This window comes from Kogia breviceps, chromosome 5 (genome assembly GCF_026419965.1).
Source record: "Kogia breviceps isolate mKogBre1 chromosome 5, mKogBre1 haplotype 1, whole genome shotgun sequence".
NCBI classification, from domain to species: Eukaryota; Metazoa; Chordata; class Mammalia; order Artiodactyla; family Physeteridae; genus Kogia; species Kogia breviceps.
In genome coordinates, this window is record NC_081314.1 from 146,414,021 (window position 1) to 146,435,223 (window position 21,203).

At 53.1% G+C, this 21,203-nt stretch overlaps 1 protein-coding gene across 2 annotated transcripts; it reads right to left on the minus strand.

Moving 5' to 3' along the window:
• Positions 1-337: 337 nt before the first annotated feature.
• On the minus strand, positions 338-19,920 carry TMPRSS3 (transmembrane serine protease 3). Of its 2 annotated transcripts, XM_059064006.2 has the most exons (13): positions 19,812-19,920; positions 14,826-14,936; positions 13,848-13,964; positions 13,327-13,450; positions 10,419-10,544; positions 9,119-9,162; positions 8,458-8,623; positions 7,526-7,695; positions 5,616-5,711; positions 5,400-5,402; positions 4,373-4,515; positions 3,600-3,752; positions 807-965 (listed from the first exon to the last, which is right to left on the minus strand). In XM_059064006.2, the coding sequence occupies exons 1-13, from the start codon at positions 19,903-19,905 to the stop codon at positions 948-950; spliced, it is 1,365 nt and encodes a 454-aa protein (XP_058919989.1). In that variant the 5' UTR covers positions 19,906-19,920; the 3' UTR covers positions 807-947. The 2 variants fall into 2 exon arrangements, with proteins under 2 accessions (XP_058919988.1, XP_058919989.1); XM_059064005.2 differs by lacking the exon at positions 5,400-5,402 and having other exon boundaries at positions 338-965; positions 19,812-19,905.
• Positions 19,921-21,203: the final 1,283 nt, after the last annotated feature.

Below are 21,203 nucleotides of genomic sequence, written 5' to 3' on the forward strand. Positions count from 1 at the left end.
TAAAGCACCACTGGACAGTGATTACTTACAAAGTAACCTTCCTCTGTTATGTGTGTGTTATACGGACTGCAGAAGGTGTGTGGGTACCAGGAGGGCTCTCTAATCCTGCAGCTGTGTGGGAGATTAACGGGCCCATATGGAGAGGTAGGGAATCCTCTGGCCTCTTAATGACTTGAGACTGTCTAGTCTGCCTCAGTACCATAGTGTGAGGTTTAGGTGGTCTTGACTTAGTATTTTCTTTTCTTACTCTGCTTCTGAGTGCTGTGATGTAAGAGCAGATAATTCTGATCTGCCGAGAAACCTGTTCTAACAGAAAATACAAAACCCATGATGGATATAGAAGAGATCAAATTAATTGAGCTTCTTGAATTAAGCTTATACGAGCAGTCAGGAGTCATTCAGACAAGCTCGGAGTGATGAATGCGCTAAGAAAGAGTACATCCTCTGGAAGCAAGAGACAATGATACATCAAGCACCAAAGGCTACAAAAAATACTAGAAATAAACCTCAAACTATAATCTTAAGTTAAGTTCCCACATGTCAAAGGAGATCCTGGTAGAAAATTGGTTAGGTACTGGTGCCCGGATAGAAAGGTACAGACAGCTGTGTCTACACTGGCCGCACCCCTGCAGGTCCAGGCTGCCGTGTCTTTGTTGAGGGGCTAAAAGGTGTAGATCGCTTTGTAGGGGAGGAAACCAGATGGACAAGGAAAACGTAGCACTTCGGAGGCATTCCTGCTTCTGTTCTTAGTGAAGATCAGAAAGGAGGTTCAGGGTCATTTTAGTCCAATGCCCCTCTGGCTTGTTAGAGGTGATAGAAGAAAAGTGCTCTAGATGTAGAAGAACGAAAAGATGCTCCTTCTTTTGGCTCTGTTGTTAGAATCCATGGAAGGACAGGGGTGTCTCCATCTTGGCAGGAACTCAGGGTGGTAACCTGCCTCTTTCTCTTCAAGTTTTCAGGTCCCTCTAGAAATGCAAACATAGGTATTATCTTTTTCAGTGCTTCAAGCCATCTCTCCAGTATTAAGATGGAGTGAGCACCTGATTGTACCCTGAGAGGAGCCTCAGCACTTCACGACTGATGGGGACAAAGTTGGCCTCTGCTCCACGCGGGTCCCAGGTAAGCGTGAAATAGCTCCCCTTCCCCGTGCCACACCTCCAACCTGCCACACCCCCGCCGTCTCCGTCATCACCCTGAGACTTTTCCATCGTTTCCAGCTCTTAGTATCAGTGTTCCTGTGTCTCTCTTTGAGCTGCAACCATTTTGTTTTAAGCTCCCAGCAGAGAGAGAAAACTACTGGATGAAAATGAAGGTGATGGAGCAAGCTTTAGCATCAGCTAAAAAATGGGGTGACTCCCCTCGAGATGTGAGAGCTGTTGGAAGGCCCTCACATCAATGTTCGAAAGAAACAACTAAACATGCAGGCCCTCTGGAACACTCTCATGGGAGGGAAGCCCCTTGGGGGTCGTCCCAGAGACGCTTGAAGAGAGGCATGGCTCACACAGGCCTCCAGATGCCAGAGGCTGCCGTGGCTGAGATTCTCTCCCAGGCCTCGGGGGAGCCGTCCACCTATCCAGAAGAACCTGCTTCTTGAGCTCTGGGAGGAGGAGGGGAGGAGGCCTCTCTAAAATCCTCCCACGTCCTCAGAGACCCCTGCGTCAGAACTGCCAGGGCGTCCGATCAGACCCTCTGGCCCCTCAACGCTAGTGAGCAACGAGGAGGAGTGCTCTGCACCCCGGCTTGGAGATCCATCGCTGGGCTTTGCAGGGTGGGGGGCTGGGCTCACGGAGCTGCTTAGACTCACGGCAGGGGGCTTACATGGGTCCCCTCACCTCTAATATGGGAATGGTCCTAGGGCCCAACAGCCAGGGCGGTGCTGGAGGGAAATGGGCTGGGATGTCAGGACCCCTCTGTCAGAACCTCCCAGACCGGTTTTGGAACCTGGTCCTCCCCAACAGCTCAGGACTGGGCCGGGCTTCTTGAAGCTACCCCTGCAACAAGCCTGGTCACATGGACCCTCTGACCCTGGGAGCAGCGTCGTGGAGCTGCACCTCCGAGGCTCCCTGGGCGAATGCGGAGGGGCCTCCACCCCCACCCCCGGCCCACACGACCCTCACGCCTCTCAATCCTGCTCGCGGGCTGTCTGCAGCCACTGCAGCAAGGAGGCTGCTCTTTCAAACGTTTGTTTTCTGAGGGGGTGAGGGATTGGGGCTGAGTTTTGAGCTGAAGAGCATTGCACAGCCCTCAGCGCTGGGCCAGGTGGTCAGCTAACAGCAAAATAAGGCCCAGCAGAAGCCCCCGGCAGGCCTGTCTCCTAGCCTTGCCCTGCAATGGGCTGGCACGAGGTACCTGCAGGGGCCACACAGCTGTGCGCCAGCAGGGCTGGAATCCCAGCCAGGCCCAGTCCCGGTCCTGGGGCCTCAGCCCCGCTCCTAGCTCCCGATTTAAGGCAAATGTCCAAGGAGGAAGAAGTGGAAATGAACACCAAGGCACTTGAGGAGTTTGGTCCTTCTTCGCCAAATGCTTTACATTAAAAGGAGCATTTTAAAGGTCTTGATCTACCAGGACAGAAAGCAGATTACTGGTCCCTGGAGGCCGGGGGACGACGAACAGGGAGTGACTGCTTAATGAAGTCTTATTTCCAGGAAATGAAAACATTCTGAAACTAGGTAGAGACGCAGCAGCCCAGCATCGGGAATGGACTAAGTGCCCCCAGGTTTTCACTTTAGAATATGGTCAGTTTCACTCTGTGTAAATTTTGCCTCCAAAAAAACCAGCGAAAACAACAACAACAAAATACACCAAAAAAAAAAAAAAAAAAAATTCTTTGAAATTGGTCCAAGGCCTGACGTGGGACTCAGAGCCCGTGATCAGGCTGTGTGCCCATGGGGTGGCAGGCCGGGCTGTCCAGGCTCCTGCTCCGTAGGTGGGTGCCTCGCCCTGTCTCCCAAGACATTGCGCTGGGGCCTGGAGTAGGCCGGGGCGTTCCTTGTCCCTGGGCGGTCCGTTCTTCCTCCCGCCATCACCAGGGCTGCCCCTGTCCGCCCCGGTCCTGCCAAGCCAGCCTCATGACCCATCTCCCTCCTCCAGCACCGCCCCACCCCCCGACTGCCCACAGGGAGCGCCCCCCAAGGCACAGAACTGCCCACACCGCTCCTGATTGGAGACTCTCCATCCCACCCGGGCTCCTGGCAAGGTCCAAACTCCCCAGCGGGCGTTGGGGGCCTCCGGTCCAGACCATCCCCCACCCGTCTCCACACCCACACGTGCCTGACTGGTTCCCATCCCCCGGGGCTCTTCCTCGGCCGCCCCTCCTCCTTTCCCCAGTTGCTGGAAGCACGTTTCCTTCACGTCCCAGCAACACTGGCCCTGTGTGCGCCCACCCGCCATGCCCACCCCGCCAGGGCCTCGTCTGTGGGATTAGCCGTGCTCTGTCTAACACCCAGGAGCACAAAGTCACGGCTTGACAAATCGGTAACTAGTTGGTCACTTCCTGGCTCCGGACAGCAGGACTGGGGTCCCACCGAAGGGGTGCTGGAGGTGGACTGACTGACGGGCACCGGCGCGAGATGCCAGGCCGGGGGGGATGCTGCGCCCACCTCCATCTCCTCGTGAATCCAGTCCAGGAAGGCGGTGATGCGGGTGTAGACTCCGGGCTTGTTCACCCCGGCACAGCCAATGCCAAAGCTCGTGGCTCCCACCAGCTTCCACATCCTCCTCTCTTGACACACCAGGGGCCCCCCGCTGTCTCCCTAGATGACAAGGAAAGAGCAAAGGGCACACGACAGGCACTGCCAAGGTGTGTCCCTTGTCCTGGCGGCAGGATCCCCCCTTCACTCTATCCCAAAATACAGCACGAAGATGGCTCTGCATTCACCACCACCCCCCAGCTCTTCCGGAGCTGACTTGCGCCGCTAATAGTGGGGTCCTTATCCTTTGGGGACGGTCCCCCTCCAGCCGTCTCCCTGCCAGATCTCGGCACCCTGAGCCCACGAAGGTCAAGGCAGCTGGGGCAGCAGAGGGCTGCTCTCAGAGGGAGGGTCTGCCCGGCCAGGGGCTTTGGCTGGACCAGGCAGTGTTGGAGTCTCGCCCACTGTAGCTTTGCAGACTGGATTCGCTGGTTCCCACCTGCCCCCTGCCCCGCTGGTCCCCCTGCAAACTCCGAGACCCCTCCCACCACCCAGCGCCCAGGAGAGGGGAGCACTGGATGAACTCTGACATCCCGAGCAAGCTTCTTCCCACGCCCTGTAAACTTGCTTTTCAGCCAGTCACAGGGACATGCTGGTGGTGGCCCCTCCCGTAGGCTGGGTCGCCACAGCAGAGCCTCGCCTTGCCCGCAGCGTGGCCCCCAGGGGTCACCAGGGGCCCCTACCTGGCAGCTGTCCACACCGCCTTTCAGGTAGCCAGCACAGACCATGGAGGGGGAGATGATGCCGCCGTACACGTCCCTGTGGTTGCAGATCTTGTTGGATATCAGAGGCACAGCCGCGTGGTTGAGGACCGGGGAGGCGTCGCCTGGGTCAGAGCGGGGGGCGGTCCATGTGGTGTGGGGGCCCCCGCCGGGAACTCAGGGGGCCTGCGTGCGGGCGGGGAAGCCTGGAGGCGGATGGCCTTAGAGCCCTGCCCCCCGGGGAGTGGCTGGGGGACCCCGCTGCCTCATGTTAGGGCCACTGACTTCCCTAAGGTCTCCAGTGTGGGAGGAGGCGGGGCAACTGTAGCCAACAGGGACCCCGCCCCCCGCCCCGCCAGAGCCTGTCCCGGGCCAAGCACTTGACCTACACCCGTCCGTTCAGTTCCCAAAATAACCCAGGTGACAGCAGGGAAACCGAGGCACGCGACGGTCCCACTCACAGCTTTGGGGTGGAACCCGGGGGGGTGCAGCAGAAACCTGTACTCCCAAAGGCATCCACACCCCAACCCCTGGGACCGGGGACCGTGTCACCTTCCAAAAGGGACTTTGCAGAAGATATAAGACCTTGAGATGGGGACACGACGGCGGGCTCTCTGGGTGGACCTTAAGTGTAATCACAAGGGTCCTTCAAAGGGTCAGAGAAGGAGATGTGATGGTAGAAGAAGCAGAGGTCAGGGCTGAGAGGGATTGGAAGATGCTGCGCCGTTGCCCTGAAGGTGGAGGTGAGGACAGACGCGAGAGGCGCAGGGGCCCTAGAGGCCGGGTCACGCGGGAACGGATCCTCCCCCAGAGCTTCCCGGAGGATAACAGCCCTCCTGACACGCCGATTTATGACTTCCAACCCCCCGTGACTGTAAGGTAATACACGTGCATTGCTTTAGGCCACTAAATTTGGGATCATTTGTTACAGCAGCGACAAGAAACTAACACATCTGCGGTGGGTCAGCCTCGCCACCCACCCGAGCGGATCGACACCCTCTAACTTCACCTGCTTGTAAACTGTGACCTTCACGTCTCACAGGCTCAGCACAGGGCACACCCGCCTCCCGTTCCTCTCGTGTCTCGGTGGCTGGCTGGGGGTCTGCGCTACACCCCGACCGGGACACGTGGGCGGGGGCGTTACGCTGGGAGCCCGGGGAGCAGGCCCACAGCCCTCTCGGTTCTAGGCACCCTGGACTCAGAATCTTGATTTCAGACCACTGACCTCCATCCTCTGTGGCCCCCCAGCCTGACGTCCAGCACATCTTCCCATCGGGAAAGTGCTCTTCGGAGTTGGGCAGGCAGACTGGCTGGATCAGCTCTGTTTGGAGAGGAAACAAGAGCTTTCAAGCCCGTGGCAGCTGTGGTCTGAGAAAACCGCCTTCTCAGCGCCCACCGCTCCGGCAGCTCAAGCCGGCTCCCAGAGTTTGGAAGCTATTTGCTCAGAGTAGGGACCCCTCGCCCACCGGAGCCCTGAAACTTTAAAACAACCCTCGACCGCGGCAACATGCGGGAGTCTAGACCGGGGGTCAGCATATTTTCTATAAAAGGCCCAACAGTTTATATCTTAGGCTTGGCAGGCCACGTGGTCTCTGTTTCAACCCTCACCTCTGCCACAGTAGCACGAAAGCAGCCACGGGCGGTGGTGAACAAATGGGCCTGGCCGAGGGCCAATAAAACTTTATTCACAGAAGTAGGCAAAGGGTCAGGTTCAGCCCACGGGCCATGGTCTGCCTGCCCTTGTTCTAGACCGTGGGCGCGCTGCTTTATGGACCAACACTGAGTGACTGTTCCCACCCCTCCTGACACATCTGGAGGCGACGAGCCTGCCTGTCCACGTGGGCCGTGTCACGTAAGCCCTCCACCAAAGACTGTCACGGGGCCTTCCCATGACTGCATTCTGAGACACGCTGAGCTTTGGGGGTAGGACAATAATGGAAAGGTAGAGAAGGGATAAGGGCACTCATTTTCATTTTTGTCAAAGTGCAAGTGTTGGCACCTCCTTGTTTTATAACCAAGGGTCGTTCATCATAATTAACAAACAAACACCACCTTTACACTTTCTCTCTGTTTCTCTAGAAATATCTGTTTCCAAGTGTGATGCGTGGAGAATCCTGTGTGCTGTGTGATAGACACACGACTGATTGTGCCAGGTCCAGCCTGCTGCCGGTCCTGAGCCAGGATTCCGCTCCAACAAGGGGCCCTGTTTATTATCCTCTGCTTCTCTCTGAGCTGCTCCAATCCCTGGGAAGCGGAAGGGGGCTTGTACTTATTTAGGAGTAGGCTCATATGCTTTGTTGCATCTGCAACATCTTGGAAAGTTCTGTCCTGTGTGGCTTTGCTGGTGTTTTTGAAACCTCCGGGAGTCAGGACTTGACATTTCTGTGGAGAAACAGAGCCTCTGAACTCAGCAGCTGGTTGGGAGAGGACGTTTCTGAGTATTTCCAGGAGCTGGAGATTCCCAGTGTCTTCTAACTTGTAAAGAAAGGGCTGCAGGGACGATCCCACCACAACCAGCGGGCCGGCCTGGGAGGCGCTCTCTTTCTCAGCCAAGGTGGAGACACCAGGCAGGTGGGTGGGGACCTCACCACAATAAGCACGAAACAAGAAAAAGCTCTTTGTTCCCACGGGCCTGAGACCCCCTTCCACCAACCACGGGCACCAGGTGGTCTGGCCTGGGGAAGTCCCTTTAAGCTCCAGGTGGTACCAGCAGAAAGAAAGTAGCACAAGTGAGGGCCCCAGTGGCCCCAGCCAAACCAAGTTGACCAAAGTAGAACCACAAAGGCTCTGAAATCAAACAAGCATCAGAACCACAGCCCACCAAAGCAGGCCAGGACCTGCACGGTGAACCTGAACGGGGTGACCGTCTTCTAAAATGGAAGATGCATGTACGTCTCCTAACACGATGGCCCAAGTGTCCAGAATATGACTGAAAATTTCTTGTCGTACCAAGAACCAGGAAAATCACAACTTTAATGCAAAGAGACGGTCAACTGAGGCCAACATGGAAATGAATCACATATTGGAATTCTCTGGCAGAGATTGTAAGGCAGCCTTCATCAACATGCTTCAACAAGCAATTCAAATTCTCTTGAAACAAAGGATGGCAACGAAATGACAGAGACCCAGACGTACCGTTGAAAGTGACAGGCCCGGCCAGCTTCATCAGGGCAATGTCATTGCCCAACCTCTTTGGCTTGTACTTGCTGTGGTAGATGATTTTTTCCACCAGATGGGAGGGGGCTGGACTGTCCAGCAGGGAAATGAGGCCCACCTGGATGGTCCATGACTTGGGGAGGTAGAGACTAAAATGAGAAAGCCCCAAGCACGTTAACCCGCAGACCCCTCGGGTGTCCCGAGAGCCAGTGCCAAGGAGATGCCAGCAGCTGTCCCCCCCCACCAAGCGCTGCAGAAGCACAGACCCACCCTATGCATTTGCTACACAGGCCTTGCTCTTGGCACCTCTGGGCATTTGAGAAGTGAGCTGAACTTTGCTCCCTGTGAAAGTCCATCAGGGTCTCTTCTCCATCAGAGACCGAAATAGAGGGAGGTGGAAATAACGGGGACAATTGCCCCTGTGTTTGGAAGTATTTTCTGTGGTTTTCTTCCAAGCCACCCCCCTTGAGTCTCAAGGGGGGTGGCTCTGAGGAGACCCCTGCCCACCCTGCACCATCCCTCTCGCTCTCGGCCACGGTGAAATATTTGTTTGCTCCACTGTGAGGAGCTACGGGGAGGCCTGGGGCCTTTACATGGCTGGCTTCCCTCCTGCGAGAGCTTCCTTCCTCTTCGGTCTCTCTTTTCCATAAGAGCTGCAGGCCAGAGGTCCTTAAAATGAGCCCGGGGGCACCAGTTTCACCCAGCTGATGGAGCTGGATCCGCAGTGAAGAAGGAAGCTGTCCCGCCCCGTGGACATTACTTTGTGACCATCCGGTCTGTTTTCCTGCTTTCTGGACCTGCCCTGCTGTCGACCACCCATATCAGCCCTGTCCCAGCATGGCCCGGACTGGGATGGGGGTCTGCAGAAGATGAGCCCCCCCCCCGCCCGCAAGGAGGTCAGGAGAACTCACTCATAAACACAGTGGGCAGCAGTGACGATCCACACGGGGGTGATGATGGACCCTCCGCACAAGTGGTAGCCCTGGAACTGCAGGCTGGCCTGCCAGGGCCACTGCGCCAGCGAGGACGCGTTGCCACCCACGATGCGTGGGCTGGAGCCCATCCTCAGACCGCAGACTGCAGAGGGAGAGGGAGGGGCAGGGGCAGGGGCTTTGGTGGGAGCACAGGGTGAGGGGTGGGGGGGCAGGTCACCTGCGGCGTGGGACAAGCAGGGTGCTGTAGGGGTGCAGTGGGAAAAGCCCGTCAGGACACAGCGCCAGGTACGGCGCCCCCTTGCCAGGAACACAGGATGCCTGCCCAGGCTGGGAGCGGGCATTAAGCAGCCCATGCACACTTTTCTGGCAGGAGGGGTGGGGAAGAGAAGGTGAAAGAGAGTCAGGCTATTGGAGCCACCGGGGAAGGACAGGACATCGTGCGCCGTGGTCCTGTCTGCTGCTGAGAAGTCGCCCGGGGCTCTCTTCACCAACCTGGCAGATGGGGGTCACAGAGTTCCCACGTGGCCCCTGGGAGGAAGGGACTGCCAGCCGAGCAGTCCAAGAAGCGGGGAGGGGGGACAGGAGCCTGTGAGCCAGGGCTTCCTTCCCTTTCTCTCTGCGTTTCTGTAACTCTCACCTGAGCACTTCAGTGTGACCACGTGACCCGAGGTGCATCCCTCCCTAAAGTGGAAAAAGAGCGCGCTTAATGATAAATGCCCGAGGCCTGTGAACTGAACGCTTTTTTTTTTACTTAAATCTTGGGGTAAAAGAAAAATAAACTTTACTCCCCTGCTCTTGAATACAGATTATAATTTTAGTCTGTAAATAAAAAACCACGACAGTGAGGTCACACAATTCATTATAGAACACGTGACTACAATGAGATATGGTGTGTGTGACCGGGCGTTGAGTATTTCTAGGCTTTGTATAGCTAATGATAAGAAATGCATAACGCGCTGTATTATATAAATATACACTGGCGTCATTTGCATGTCAGTTTTACCCCGATGTTCTTCACTGGCCCCTACTGGACACAGTGTCCATTGGATGGCGTGGCAGGCTCTCCTGCCACAAAGTCCTTGCAGCCTGGGACCCATGCATGTCAGAGAAGACCTCCCCCCACCCCACCTCCAGAGCTGAGATGTGATTGCCCGGGAAAATGACACACACTCTCCGTTGCATGGGTGGGTGCTCATGTTACAATCCACCCTGGGATCCCTTTGCAAATTTCCTGCCTTTAGAGCCCCAGTCCTGTCACGTGATCATGCAAGAAAAAGCTAGTGTCGCCAGACTGAGGTTTTAAGAACCAAGAGATGAGCTGTCCCTGCAGATTGCATGTGGGTACAGGAGCGATTGTCAATTACACAATAGGCTGACAGGCAGTTGTTTCCTGGAGCAGAGGACACACTCCTCTTGGGGTTTGGTCCAAGGAGTCAGGAAGAGCATATGGAACGTGGGTTCAGAAAGCCTGATGTACCTCCGTGCACCAGACAGGTGACCCCTGTAAGCTTCAGGTACCTGACTGTCATTTAAGGATGTCATTTTACCTTCCTTATGACTTCTTTGGGGAAACGTGTAACGCAAATGGTGAACATTAAAGAACTTTGTAAATAAAGGATATGTTTCTTTCTTTCTAATATTTTTTCTCCTCCCTCCCTCCCTTCCCTTCCCCAAACACATCAGCAGCGCCCACTGTGTGCGCGGTGCCATGCTGCATTTAAGACAGCGCATCGCGGGACCCGTTCACCATCCCTCCTCCCTCTCTCTGTTGGGCTGTATTTGCCCGGTTGGGATAAGTTCTTGTACCCCAGCCTCGTGCGTCCACCCATCTAACCAAAGTGGCCAAACCCACACCTTGCACTTGGAGAACACAACCTCATGCACAAGTCCAGCGGATGACTGGACATAAGTGGACACAGCACCACCTGGCCACTTACCTCACGTACACCGAGTGGTGTAAAGCGGTCACTTTGTCATCTGGCAAGAGGTGATTCATGGAAACGAAGTCCTCTCGGAACTGCTCCTCGAGTGAATCCACTCTGATGGTGTCCGAACTCACATAGCTGCAAAAGCACAATGGAAACGCAGACCCGATGTGTGGAATTCGCTCGGCAGCAAATCTACCTGGGCTCAAGTCACAGTGATCCAGGTATCATACCGGGAGGGGAGGCATTTTGCACCCCCAAACCATCAATGGCTTCCTTCTGCCAACTTAGCAAGGTATTCCAGACCTGGAAGAGTCTGGGGCAACCCTCTCCCCACAGCCCATCCGCCCACCCCGGGCTCCAGCCACATGCGAGGGAGGACCACTTCCCGACGTAGCTGGGTGGGCACTCCTCGATGCATTCAGCGGAACTGAACTTTGCTTGGCCTGAAGCAAGCCTCAGAGGGAACAGAACACAGAACTGGGTGGAGTGTTTTCAGGTGAGCACCAAAGAGGGGATGCTGAGCGCCCCGGGTACGAGAGGCCGGGGGTGGGGGGATGAAGGACTTTCCCGGGCTGCCCAGAGCCAGCGGGGTTCCCGTTACACAGAGACGAGCACGTAGACGGACAGGTTCGGGGGCACCAGCACAAGCCGGTGTTTAAAGCGTCAGGAGACAGCTCTGGAGAATGATGGAGAAGAGGGCGTAATATTTTTCAAATCAGGCATTCCAAGAGTTATGAGATGGGAGGTCACGGAGTGAGCAAAAGACAGTCGCTGGCTTGCTTCACTCGCGAACTCACCAGCTTGTCAAGCATGATTTCATCAGGTGATTGTAGACGCCGGGGGCGGGGGGGCGGCGCGGGCAGCCTACGTGGCGTACAAAGCCCAGCCAGGTTTGAGTTTTGAGAAAAATGTAATCTAGGCAGCAGCAATGACCCTCCCAGCCTCCCCAGGTATGGCGCAACCTGCTGATACGCCAGGCACCAGATGAAAGAGCCAGATGTCACCGAGATGGAGATCCTGATACAGGTGGACTGGGCTACCCGCGGGACAGTGGGGGTGATGCAAAGGGACCCCAAAGGCTGCAACTGGAGCCCCATAAATTGTCAGAGTCTCAGTGGTAACAACAGCCATGACCACAGACTCTCATAGGGCGTCCCCGTGGCCCAGGCTGGCTTCGAAGCCCCAAGATCGCTTGAACCTCACAGCGACCCTTTAAAGCGGGGCCTATCATTCGCCTTACTTTTGAGGCGTCCGTCACGTGAGGCGGCTGCATGTGTGCTGGGATTTGGACCCAGGCAATCTGAGTTGCCAGTCTGTCTTTCTTTATCACAGACCTCTGACACAGGACGCTGTAGCGCAGAGGGGATCCAAGGAGGGCTTTCGAGAGAGAAATAGGAAGAATAAACAAGAAAGGATACAGAAGTAGATCTTAGAACTGAAGAAACAGGGGAGAACAGAGAAAGTTTAGAGGGAAGAAACTGGGCAATGCTGAGGGGCCAGACTGGAAAATTGCATCCTCCGAACTTGCCCTGAGATGGAGCGAGGAAGGACCCTCTCGGCCGACGGCTGGGGTGCGGAGATGCCTGAGCATTGCCGGGAAGGGCTGGGGGAAGGAGAGGGGGGCTGCCGGGTCCTTCTGCAGGACAGAGGGGAGGCCAAGGATTCAGGGCGGGGCGGTGGTCCAGGAGGGAGAAGCAGGGGAGTCAGACGGGAAGAAGGAGGGACGCCCCCTAGTGAGTCCCAGGAACTACCTCCTATGGAGGAGAAATGCCCAAAGGAAGCTTTCAGCTGTGAGCCGTGGTGGGGGGGTTTGTGTGTGTGTGTCTGCGTACTTGGTGTGTGTGTGATGTGATGCGTGTGCACGGTGTGTGTGGCGTGTGAGTGTGAACTGCATGGTGTGTGGTGTGTCTGTGGCGTGTGTGTGTGTGTGTGGTGTGTGATGTGGTCCGTGTGTGTGTAAACTTCCTCCTTGCCTGTGAGGGGTCAAGTCTACACAATTCCTGAAGGCAATCGGGTGAGTGCTTTTGCTGTTGTCGTTGGGCTTGAAGTGCAGCTGATTTCAGAATCCAGGTTGTCACGGGTGAGAAGGAGGCAGATCTCAGGGATACAGGCTGGAGGGCGGGCTTCACTGGCTTTGGAGAAAAGAGTTGAGAACACGATGCATCCGATTTGCAAGTCAGGCCTCCCTGCTCAGAGCGTGGAGGTTTTAATGCCCGTTTCCTTGGGCGCAAACGGGGATGCCCACTTCCTGAGGAGAGTGTAGGTGCTCAGAGCTTGCTGGTTTTGAACTCCAAGAATCCGGAACAAAGAGGAGCGAGAGTGCAGTCCTGGGCACCCAAGGAAGACGGTCGCTGCCAGGGGCCCGAAGGAAGGGGCCGGGGGAGGGAAGGGGCTGCATCAGGGCCAAAATGTGTCGCCCCAGGGCAAAAAGTCACACAGGCAACCCAGAACGTCGACACGTGGCGATTCCACTGCAATAGTTCTTTCTGGTACCTGTTTCTTTCTTCCACCTGTTGCTAATCGACTGGTTTGAATAACTGGACATTCACTAAATTGCTGACTTTTCGAACTTGGCTCTCTGGGTCTCCTTGGGAAGTGAGACCAAGCTGGGTGGTGTCAGGAAGCTGCCCAAAAGCTGTGGCCTGAGGAACTGGGGGCTCGGTCCTCAGCTCCTTTTTGAATGTTTGCATCTAGGGTCCTGGCCTGAGACTCCCCCAAACACGCTAGGTCCCATGTGACCTTGAGCAAGTCACCTAGCGTGTTGGGACCTTGGTCTGCGCACCTGCGCTGTCAGGCATCGCGGGGTCACCGCGGGGGCGTCGAGGCGCCTTGTGCGTTCCCAGCTACACGGCAGCTGTCTGCCCTCGTCGTGATCACTGCGCACGTCCTGCCCACCCCCGGACACTCTCTGAATTACCTTGGAAACCCCAGCTGGGCACAGGCGACAGTAGCGTGGTGACTCTTCCAGTCCTCAGAGCACATGGTCCTCCAGGTGGCAGCCGTGAACACTTGGAGCGCGGCGTTCTGACCGCTCACGCGGACTGGCCAAGGTACAGGAAGACGGGTCGTTAGTGGCCTGAGGGGCCCTGAGACCCGGCAGAGTTTCTCTGCAGCCAGCCGAGACCCTCCCGTGCTGAGTCTGACCCGCCCCTGGTCAGTGCCCCACCCACGCAGGGCGGCCACAGTGCTTATTACCGTCTGGACCCCTGAGCTCTCCTGGAGCTCTCTTCTGCTGGCTAACGGAGTCTCCCCAACCCAATTTTAGCTCCACGTAAGGACCCTCCCTTAACACCCAGCCCAGGGTGCCCTGGGGTGAATGCCAGTTGGATGCCGTGACTTAACAAAGGCATCGCCTTGGACCCATTTCTCGGATGGGGAAGGTCGGGGCGGGTTGTACAGACATCCTGCAGCTTCTGCAGCGAAAAGGCGTGACCTTACCGCATCGGTACTCATCTTCCCCATCTTTGCAGTCCGACACTCCGTCGCATCGAGCCGTCAGCTCAACACACTTAAAAGACGACCGACACCTGTACTTCCCGGAGCAGTCGAAGTGGACTGAGGAAAGGAGGGAGGGGGTCGAGGAAGCGCTGCTTCAGTGCACAGCACTGACAACCGGGCACCTGCCACGCGGCCCTGAGCTCTGCCCAAGAGTCGTGAGAGCCGCGTTGAAACGGCGCCACTGCCAGCAGCCTGTTTCCCTCAGCCCAGTTTCTGTTCCAGATTCCAGCGGGTGGGGCAGCTGCACCCCACTCTGTCTCCCTAAGTGACCTCAAGCCACAACTCAAGATGAATTTAGACTCCGGTGGCTCAAGGTCCAGAGAGAAAGTGCATGGCTGTGGCCGACTGGCTCAGCCGGCTGAGCAAGGAGCCCTGAGTGAGGACCCCTGGGCCCCCAATCTACCTCCTGTCTCCTCTGACCCGGGGCGAGAAGTGAGGGAACGGCGGACCCCAAAGCCGAGCACGTGGAGAGTTAAACTGATCTGAGATCCGCCTATTTGAAGAGTAAATGCGAAATTGTTCCCTATGAGAGACCATTCAAATGACTCCCTTTTTCAAAAGCCACTTGCACCTTATTTGAAACCCAGCTTGGCCTGGCATGAATGGCCTCCTTGTCTCCTCCACCAGCTCCCACCCCCTCCTGCCCGTGGGTTCAGTTTCATCAGCTGCCTTTGGCCACTTTTAACTGGGCAGGCTCCTTGGTGACAAAACCTCCAGCACAGCCAAAGGCCCCCGCTGGGGCCCAGGTCGGCTTCACAACCCTGCAGACAAATAAAGCTCAAATCAGCAAACCCAGGGGTTTGCCTTAGTAATTAGGGCTGTGTGGAGGGCCCAGGTTGGTGTGAGGGGGGGAGCCCGTGAAAGTCTAAACGCCTGCACAGGTATTTGAGAACCTACTAAATAATGGATGGTACTCACTGCCCAGACCAATGGCCAGCGCTAATATCAATGCAATTATCCCGATGACAATGATGGGAAAGAACTTCAGGGGCAGGAGAGACAGGATCTGGGAAGCCACCGCGTCGGCATCTAGAAACCAAAAAGCGGGGAGAGCAAAAGGTCACGGAACAGTGAATCTGAATGAAAGAAAACAAAATTTAGCTATTCATCCCCCCTGCCCTCAGTGCAGAGAATGTTCCAGCCCAAAGAGAGTTGCCTTAGAGAAATGGCCGCCTACCCGGGGGCACCTGCTCTCAACGTTGAGCCCCAAGCTCCCCAACACCAGCCCAGCTCCATCCGTCCTCAGTTAGGGGACGGTGTGATGGGTTGAATTGGGTCCCCCAAGAGACAGGTTTATGTTCAAACCCTCAGAACTCAGAATATCCTCTTATTTGGAAATAGAGTCTTTACAGAGGTGACCAAGTTACATGAAGGTCATTAATGTGGGCCTTAATCTAAAATGACTGGTGTCCTTATAAAAAGGGGAAATTCAGACACAGAGACAGACACCCACAGAGGGAAGATGATGTGAGGAGACGCGGGCAGAGGAGGCCATGTGAAGATGAAGGCAGAGATTGGGGTGATTCGTCTATAAGCCGAGGAACCCAGGATTTATCAGCAAACCCCAACAGCTAAGGTGAGGCAAGGAAGGATTCCTCTGCGGGTGTCAGAAGAAGCAAGACCTTGACATCACCTTAGTTTCAGACTTCTAGCCTCCTCCAGAGACAATAGATTTCTGCTCTTTTAGGCCACCAAGTTTGTGATGTTTGGGGGGCCCTAGGAAACTAATACGGAGCGGAGGTAGGAGCCCAACTCCCAAGGATGTTTTCCTACAGAGGAAGGCAACATGTAAAACCCAAACAGGGTGCTTTCAAGAGGGAGAGAGCGGGGCTCTCTGAGAGGGTCACCAGATGATGTGCAGGTCATTCTCCAGCAGTCCTGGGCATAGACACCAAAGGCCTTTATTCCAGACCATCCCTTGCAGGATGCTGGCAGAGCAAACAGCCTTAGAAGACAGAGACAGTGTCTTTCTCCAGAGCAAGGGACAGGTTATTATTTACTGTCTGGCTTAATAAATACCACCTCTTCCTTTGGGACAAAGCTTGTGCAGGTCTGTTTGAAGCCCATCATAAAAGATGTGGGTTCCCTCAGCTCAGGGTTCCTCAACGGTGATACAGACCCACTGCGTGCAAAGCGTGCACCTGGGCTGATCCACTTTGCTGCCGAGGGACTTGGCAGGCAAGTGTGACCTACTCAGACAGGATGCTCGTGCCACCTGTGCTGTGCGTACACGTGTCTGACGGAAGGGCTGTGTCTTCTGTCAGCATCCATGGGACTGGGGTAGGCTGACTTGTTAGCTTGCAAGTAGGGTAAAACCCCAGACCCGTCTCATTTCTTGCCTATAGAACAAGGCTGATTTGGTAGAAAAGAAGATGTGAAGAGCTTAAGATATCCAAAAGTGCAAGCCTCTCTGGACCACAGGAGGATTTCCACCGGCAACGTTTACTCTCAGGAGAACAGGCCACTTCATGCAAATTATCTCATCAATCCTGAACATACATCTATGCTGAAGTTGTCCTCTCTTATAATTAGGAAAGTTAGAATGTAGGAAGGGGAGGAAGCTTTCCAGGCCTCACGTGACGACACAGGACGGAGACTGCCTTGGCCTCTCTTCTCCTGCTCTTGGAGATGTTGGGCCGAGAGTCTCCCATGGAAGAGCCAAAAAGAGGCTCCCTGTCTGTCTTTGGAAACCCACAACTTCATCCTCTGGCTATAAAGACTGCAATTATAAAACGGTCAGTACCCTTCCCGGTTGCCCAAAACAGAAGTGAACTGGAAAACAAAAATGGAAAAAAGAAAGTGATGACATGGGAGGAAAAAGGAGAAAAGAGTAAAGAAGGAAAAAGCAGGAGCAGCAAGGGAAGAATGGGGGGATAGGAGATGCACATCAGACTCTGTGCCATGAGCGTGGGGCGAGGTGGAGGGACCATCCGCACGGTCCTTGTTTAGCCTTGGATGGAGGGGCGGGTGGCTTGTTCCCGGCTGCACTCTCAGCACCTAGAACAGCACTAGCCTTTCCACAGTCCTCAGTAAATGTTAGTAGATTGAAGGAATGGATGGATGGATGGTTTCGGGATAATGAACGTGGTTTTATCTCAAGGCCAGAGACCAGTTCCTTTCAGGATGACCAATTTAGAGTCAGCAAAGCAGACCCCCCCCCACCTCCCCCGCCTCCAGAAGCCTGCCCCAATCAGTCACTCTCCCTACTGAGATGCCGGCTCTCCAGTCACACTTTAAAACTCAGCAGGAACCCCAGAATGACTTCTCATCATTCTAGCTGTTCTGTTGCTAAGAGTGAGATTTAGGAAGTGAGCCCCAGTTGCAGATCCAAAGATTGTCCTTCAGTTAGCACCTTTGTATCAGCTCACATTTGCCACTTTACGGGTCCTTGGCCGCGTGCCCTGTGGTCCCACTGGGGTCCCCCTCCTCCTTGCCCTGTCTTTGAGGGCATGCTTGGAATAAAAAGCAAAAGGTATAGCATCTCTTCAAAGAAGGAATGCAAATGATAAACAAGCACACACACACAAAAAAAAACCTTCAACCCCTCTGGAAACGAAAAATACACCACAAATCAGACATAATTACATATCACCTTTGCAATGTATTATTATTACTACTACTACTACGATTCCCACTGCAGTCCAAAGTGAAAGGAAATGGATCTCCACTTAACAGTCAATAACAGTATAAATTGTGTAAACTTTTTGACAGTCAAATTGGAAATATGTACCAAAAAGCTAAAAAATGGATAGAATTTTTGACCTATTAATTCCCCTTCTAGGACTTTATCCTAAAAAGTCATCATAGATGTACACAAATCTCTATGTAAAGGACACTTCAAGGAGTGACCTTGATAATATTGACGCACAGACGTACAGAAACAGCCTAAGTGACCAACGAAAGGGAGATGGTGAAATAACAAATGGCATAGAAATATCTAAAATGCTAGAGGAGAGGGGTCGGCAAGGTTTTTCTGTGAAGGACCCGATCGTAAATGTTTTAAACTTTATGGGTCATAAGTGGTCCCTGTCACCACTTCTCAACTCTGCAGTTATGGCCTGAAAGCAGCCAGACAAAATGTGAATAAATGGATATGTCTGTGTTCCGATAAAACTTTATTTATAAAAACAGACAGTGGGCCAGATTTGGCCCAGGGGCCATAGTTTGCCAACCCTTAAAGGCTATTTCATTATTTAATGTCATGGAAAGATGAACATAATGTTTTTAAGTTAAAAAAAAAAAAGCTTCAAAATCATACAAATAGTACAGGCAGACCTCGCTTTATCACGCTTTGCTGATATCGCAGTTTTCGTAAATTGAAGGTTTGTAGCAACACTCTGTGGTCAGATAAAGGCTAGCATTTCTTAGCAATGAAGTTAATTGTTTAACTAAGTTAAAACGTAATTTTTTAATTAGGGTATGTACATTGTTTTGAGGTATAAGGCTATTGCACACTGAATAGACTATGCTATCGAATAAACTTGACTTTTATATGTATGGGGAAACTAAAAAATTAGTGTGACTCATTTTATTGCAACATTTGCTTATTGCAGTGGTCTGGAACCAAACCCAAAATATCTCTGGGGTCTACCTTCATATTTCACTTCCAAAGAGAAATACAGATACGTTGATAGGAAAAAGGCAAGAAATAAATCATAAGGTGCTAATAGGTTTATCTCTGAGTTAGAGTAAAATTGTGGGTCATCTTAAAAAAACTTTGATTCACTGTATTTTCTAAATTTCTATCATAAACAATGCATTGGTTTATTTAAAAAGAAAAGTTTTTAAACGTTTTTATTCCTCCCCATGACTAGGAATTAATCATGAAGAAATGATCAAAAATTAACAGAAAAGAATATGGATAGTGCTATTCATGTTATGATTTATATTATAAAATATTAGAAACAATTATATGTCAAATGATGACCAAAAATGGCTATGTGTAAATTACACACCTACCTGATCCTATAAAAAAAGGGCATTTAGAAAACCCAAAAGCACATGGAAAAACGCCTGTCTGCATCTGCACTGCCTGTGAGTGTATACTTAAGAGCAAGGACATGGAGAGAAAGAAGAAGATGTAAACACGAGCTAAGTTTGGGTGGCGAGGTAACTGCAGGATGTTTCATCTTCATTTCCACTGATGCTAATTTTTGAAAAGCGTTTGTAAAGCGAGTATCTTTTCCCTTTTACTTGAAACCTCTTCTCCCACTTCCCACCGGTCCACATCAGTTGTCCAGGTGGTTTCAAAGGAATGGTTAGTGCGGCCCCCATGCCATGCTTTCTGGAACCCTAGCCAGGGGCCCCAGATGTCCCCCTGCCTAGCCCCTGGGCTCAGCCTTCCTGACTGCATCCGGGACCAGGGAGCCACGGCTTCCTGCGACAAGTCCTGATGGGGTCCTTGCCAAAAAGATCCTATCCAGACATGAAGGAGTCTGTCATTTCTCCAAGCATTTATGACCCATTTCCAAAACCAACTTTCCTTCCTTTAGTGGCTAGGAGCAACTCCGTGACCTGCTGTTGAATTTTAATCTAGGTATCTGATACCGTTAGGGCAACCAGCTTATTTTAAGTTTTCTGGAAGGGCTGGTGACCACTGACTGTCAGGAATTCCCGGAGGGCTCAGAGATTTCCTGGCCAGGATCTGACCCCTAACTCCCAGGGGCAGTTGGAGCCTCGATTTCTGAAAACCTCCATCCAGAGAACACCAACGCCTATCTCCAGGGAGTCGGCAAGGGGCTGAACAAAGTGACCGCCCCCCTAATGCCCCTTCTCTCCGGGATTCTGCAAACACGGGGAAGCGGCCTGTGGGTGTGGGAGCTCACGGGGAGCTATTTCTCCAGGGGACACTCCGCCACATGGATCAGGGGGAGGGGAGGTGGGGGGAGGGGAGGTGCCACCTACCTGGGGCCACGGGACTTATTTTCAAATCGTCAAGGCCGAAAAGCGATCTGAAGGAGAAGGGGGCTTCGGCAGCAGGTGGGTCGTTTTCCCCCATGGTGACTATTTCAGAACCTCGGAGACCAGGCTCCACCTCCACCTCCTTCGCAGGAAAGAATAGAGAGCGTTTGCTTCCCTATTTATAGTTTTAGCATCAAACGAATCTTTGTCGTGTGAAATCTTTGAAATCTGACAATCCACATAAAGAGCATTCTGTGCCAATAAATCAAAAGTATTTGTCCAGGGAGAACGCATTTTTTTTTTTTTTTCTGAGCCACAGCAGATAACAGAGAAACGTCTAGAGTGAGCGAAACTACGAGTGTAATTCTGCCAAACGTATGACTTTCCCATTATTTGTTCAACCAATTTTCAAATCAATTGAATAGCATGTCTCTAGAGATATGCCCTTTTGCCATTTAGAAGTTAGTTACCATTATTTTTCAGAAGATAAATTACTTGCAAATACTTTCCTTCTGTCTCTTGTCCCACTTAAACTTGACCCTTTGCCTGTGCAGGTGGTACACCCACCCTCTACTGTAAGACGTCTGGATACTCACATAATGCCCGTGCCCCCAAATGCAGAGACAGCACCAAGGAAGGGACGCGCACCCACAGTGTTTGGAGCTGCCCGTAAACACAACCTTTTCCTGGCTCGCTCAGCCTTGACCTAATTAAGGATGAAAGTATCCTCGCCCTCTGGGTGCCCAGTGCCCCACCCCCCTTACCTCGCAAAGGGAGGAGTGGCTGGGGACTGCGGGCTCGCCCAAAGGCTACACGGGGGATCTGTTTCCTCCAAGAGGATTCCACCTATCGCGATGCCGGACAGGCCAGAAGCCTTTGGAAGGCATTTCCAATAACTCAAATGTTCCCAACTAAACTCCGGCTCGCTCTCCGAGGAATCAGGCCTGAGCGCCCCAGGAAGCTGCCTCTGCAAAGCGCTACCACCTAGACATTCCAACAGCCATGTAAACATGGGTACTTAGATCACCCATTGCTATCTTCTCTCCATTTACTTGTAACGTTTGAAATTCAAAAGGGAGCTGTATTAAGCCACTTAAAACAAACTCTGTCTTCACGGTGTTTCACGTGGTCATGGGAAAATCTAAGCAAGAGTTATGCGCTAAAAATGTTTATTTCATTCCCATTGCAAGAGTAGCTTCGAAAGAGTAGCGTAGGAAACTAACAATTCACATTCAGCATTTTTTACCTTGATTCTTGCTCGTAACTGCTGCTTCTATCGGCCGGTGGCAAATTCCACAGCCTAGCTTTAGAACAAGAATAAGAATCAACAGCAAAATGCTTTCTGAAACAGGGAACCTAGGTAAGGGAGTCCCTTCCCAGCAGGTCACGGTGGGG

Excerpts from the sequence above, each read along its gene's own strand:
- TMPRSS3 (XM_059064006.2), bottom strand. The coding sequence starts at position 19,905 with ATGGGGGAAAACGACCCACCTGCTGCCGAAGCCCCCTTCTCCTTCAGA. Across the intron at positions 7,696-8,457 it reads GCTGCCCACTGTGTTTATGA|TCTCTACCTCCCCAAGTCAT; the intron begins GTGAGTTCTCCT and ends TTCTCATTTTAG. Across the intron at positions 5,712-7,525 it reads CGGGCCTGTCACTTTCAACG|AGCTGATCCAGCCAGTCTGC; the intron begins GTACGTCTGGGT and ends CTCTCCAAACAG.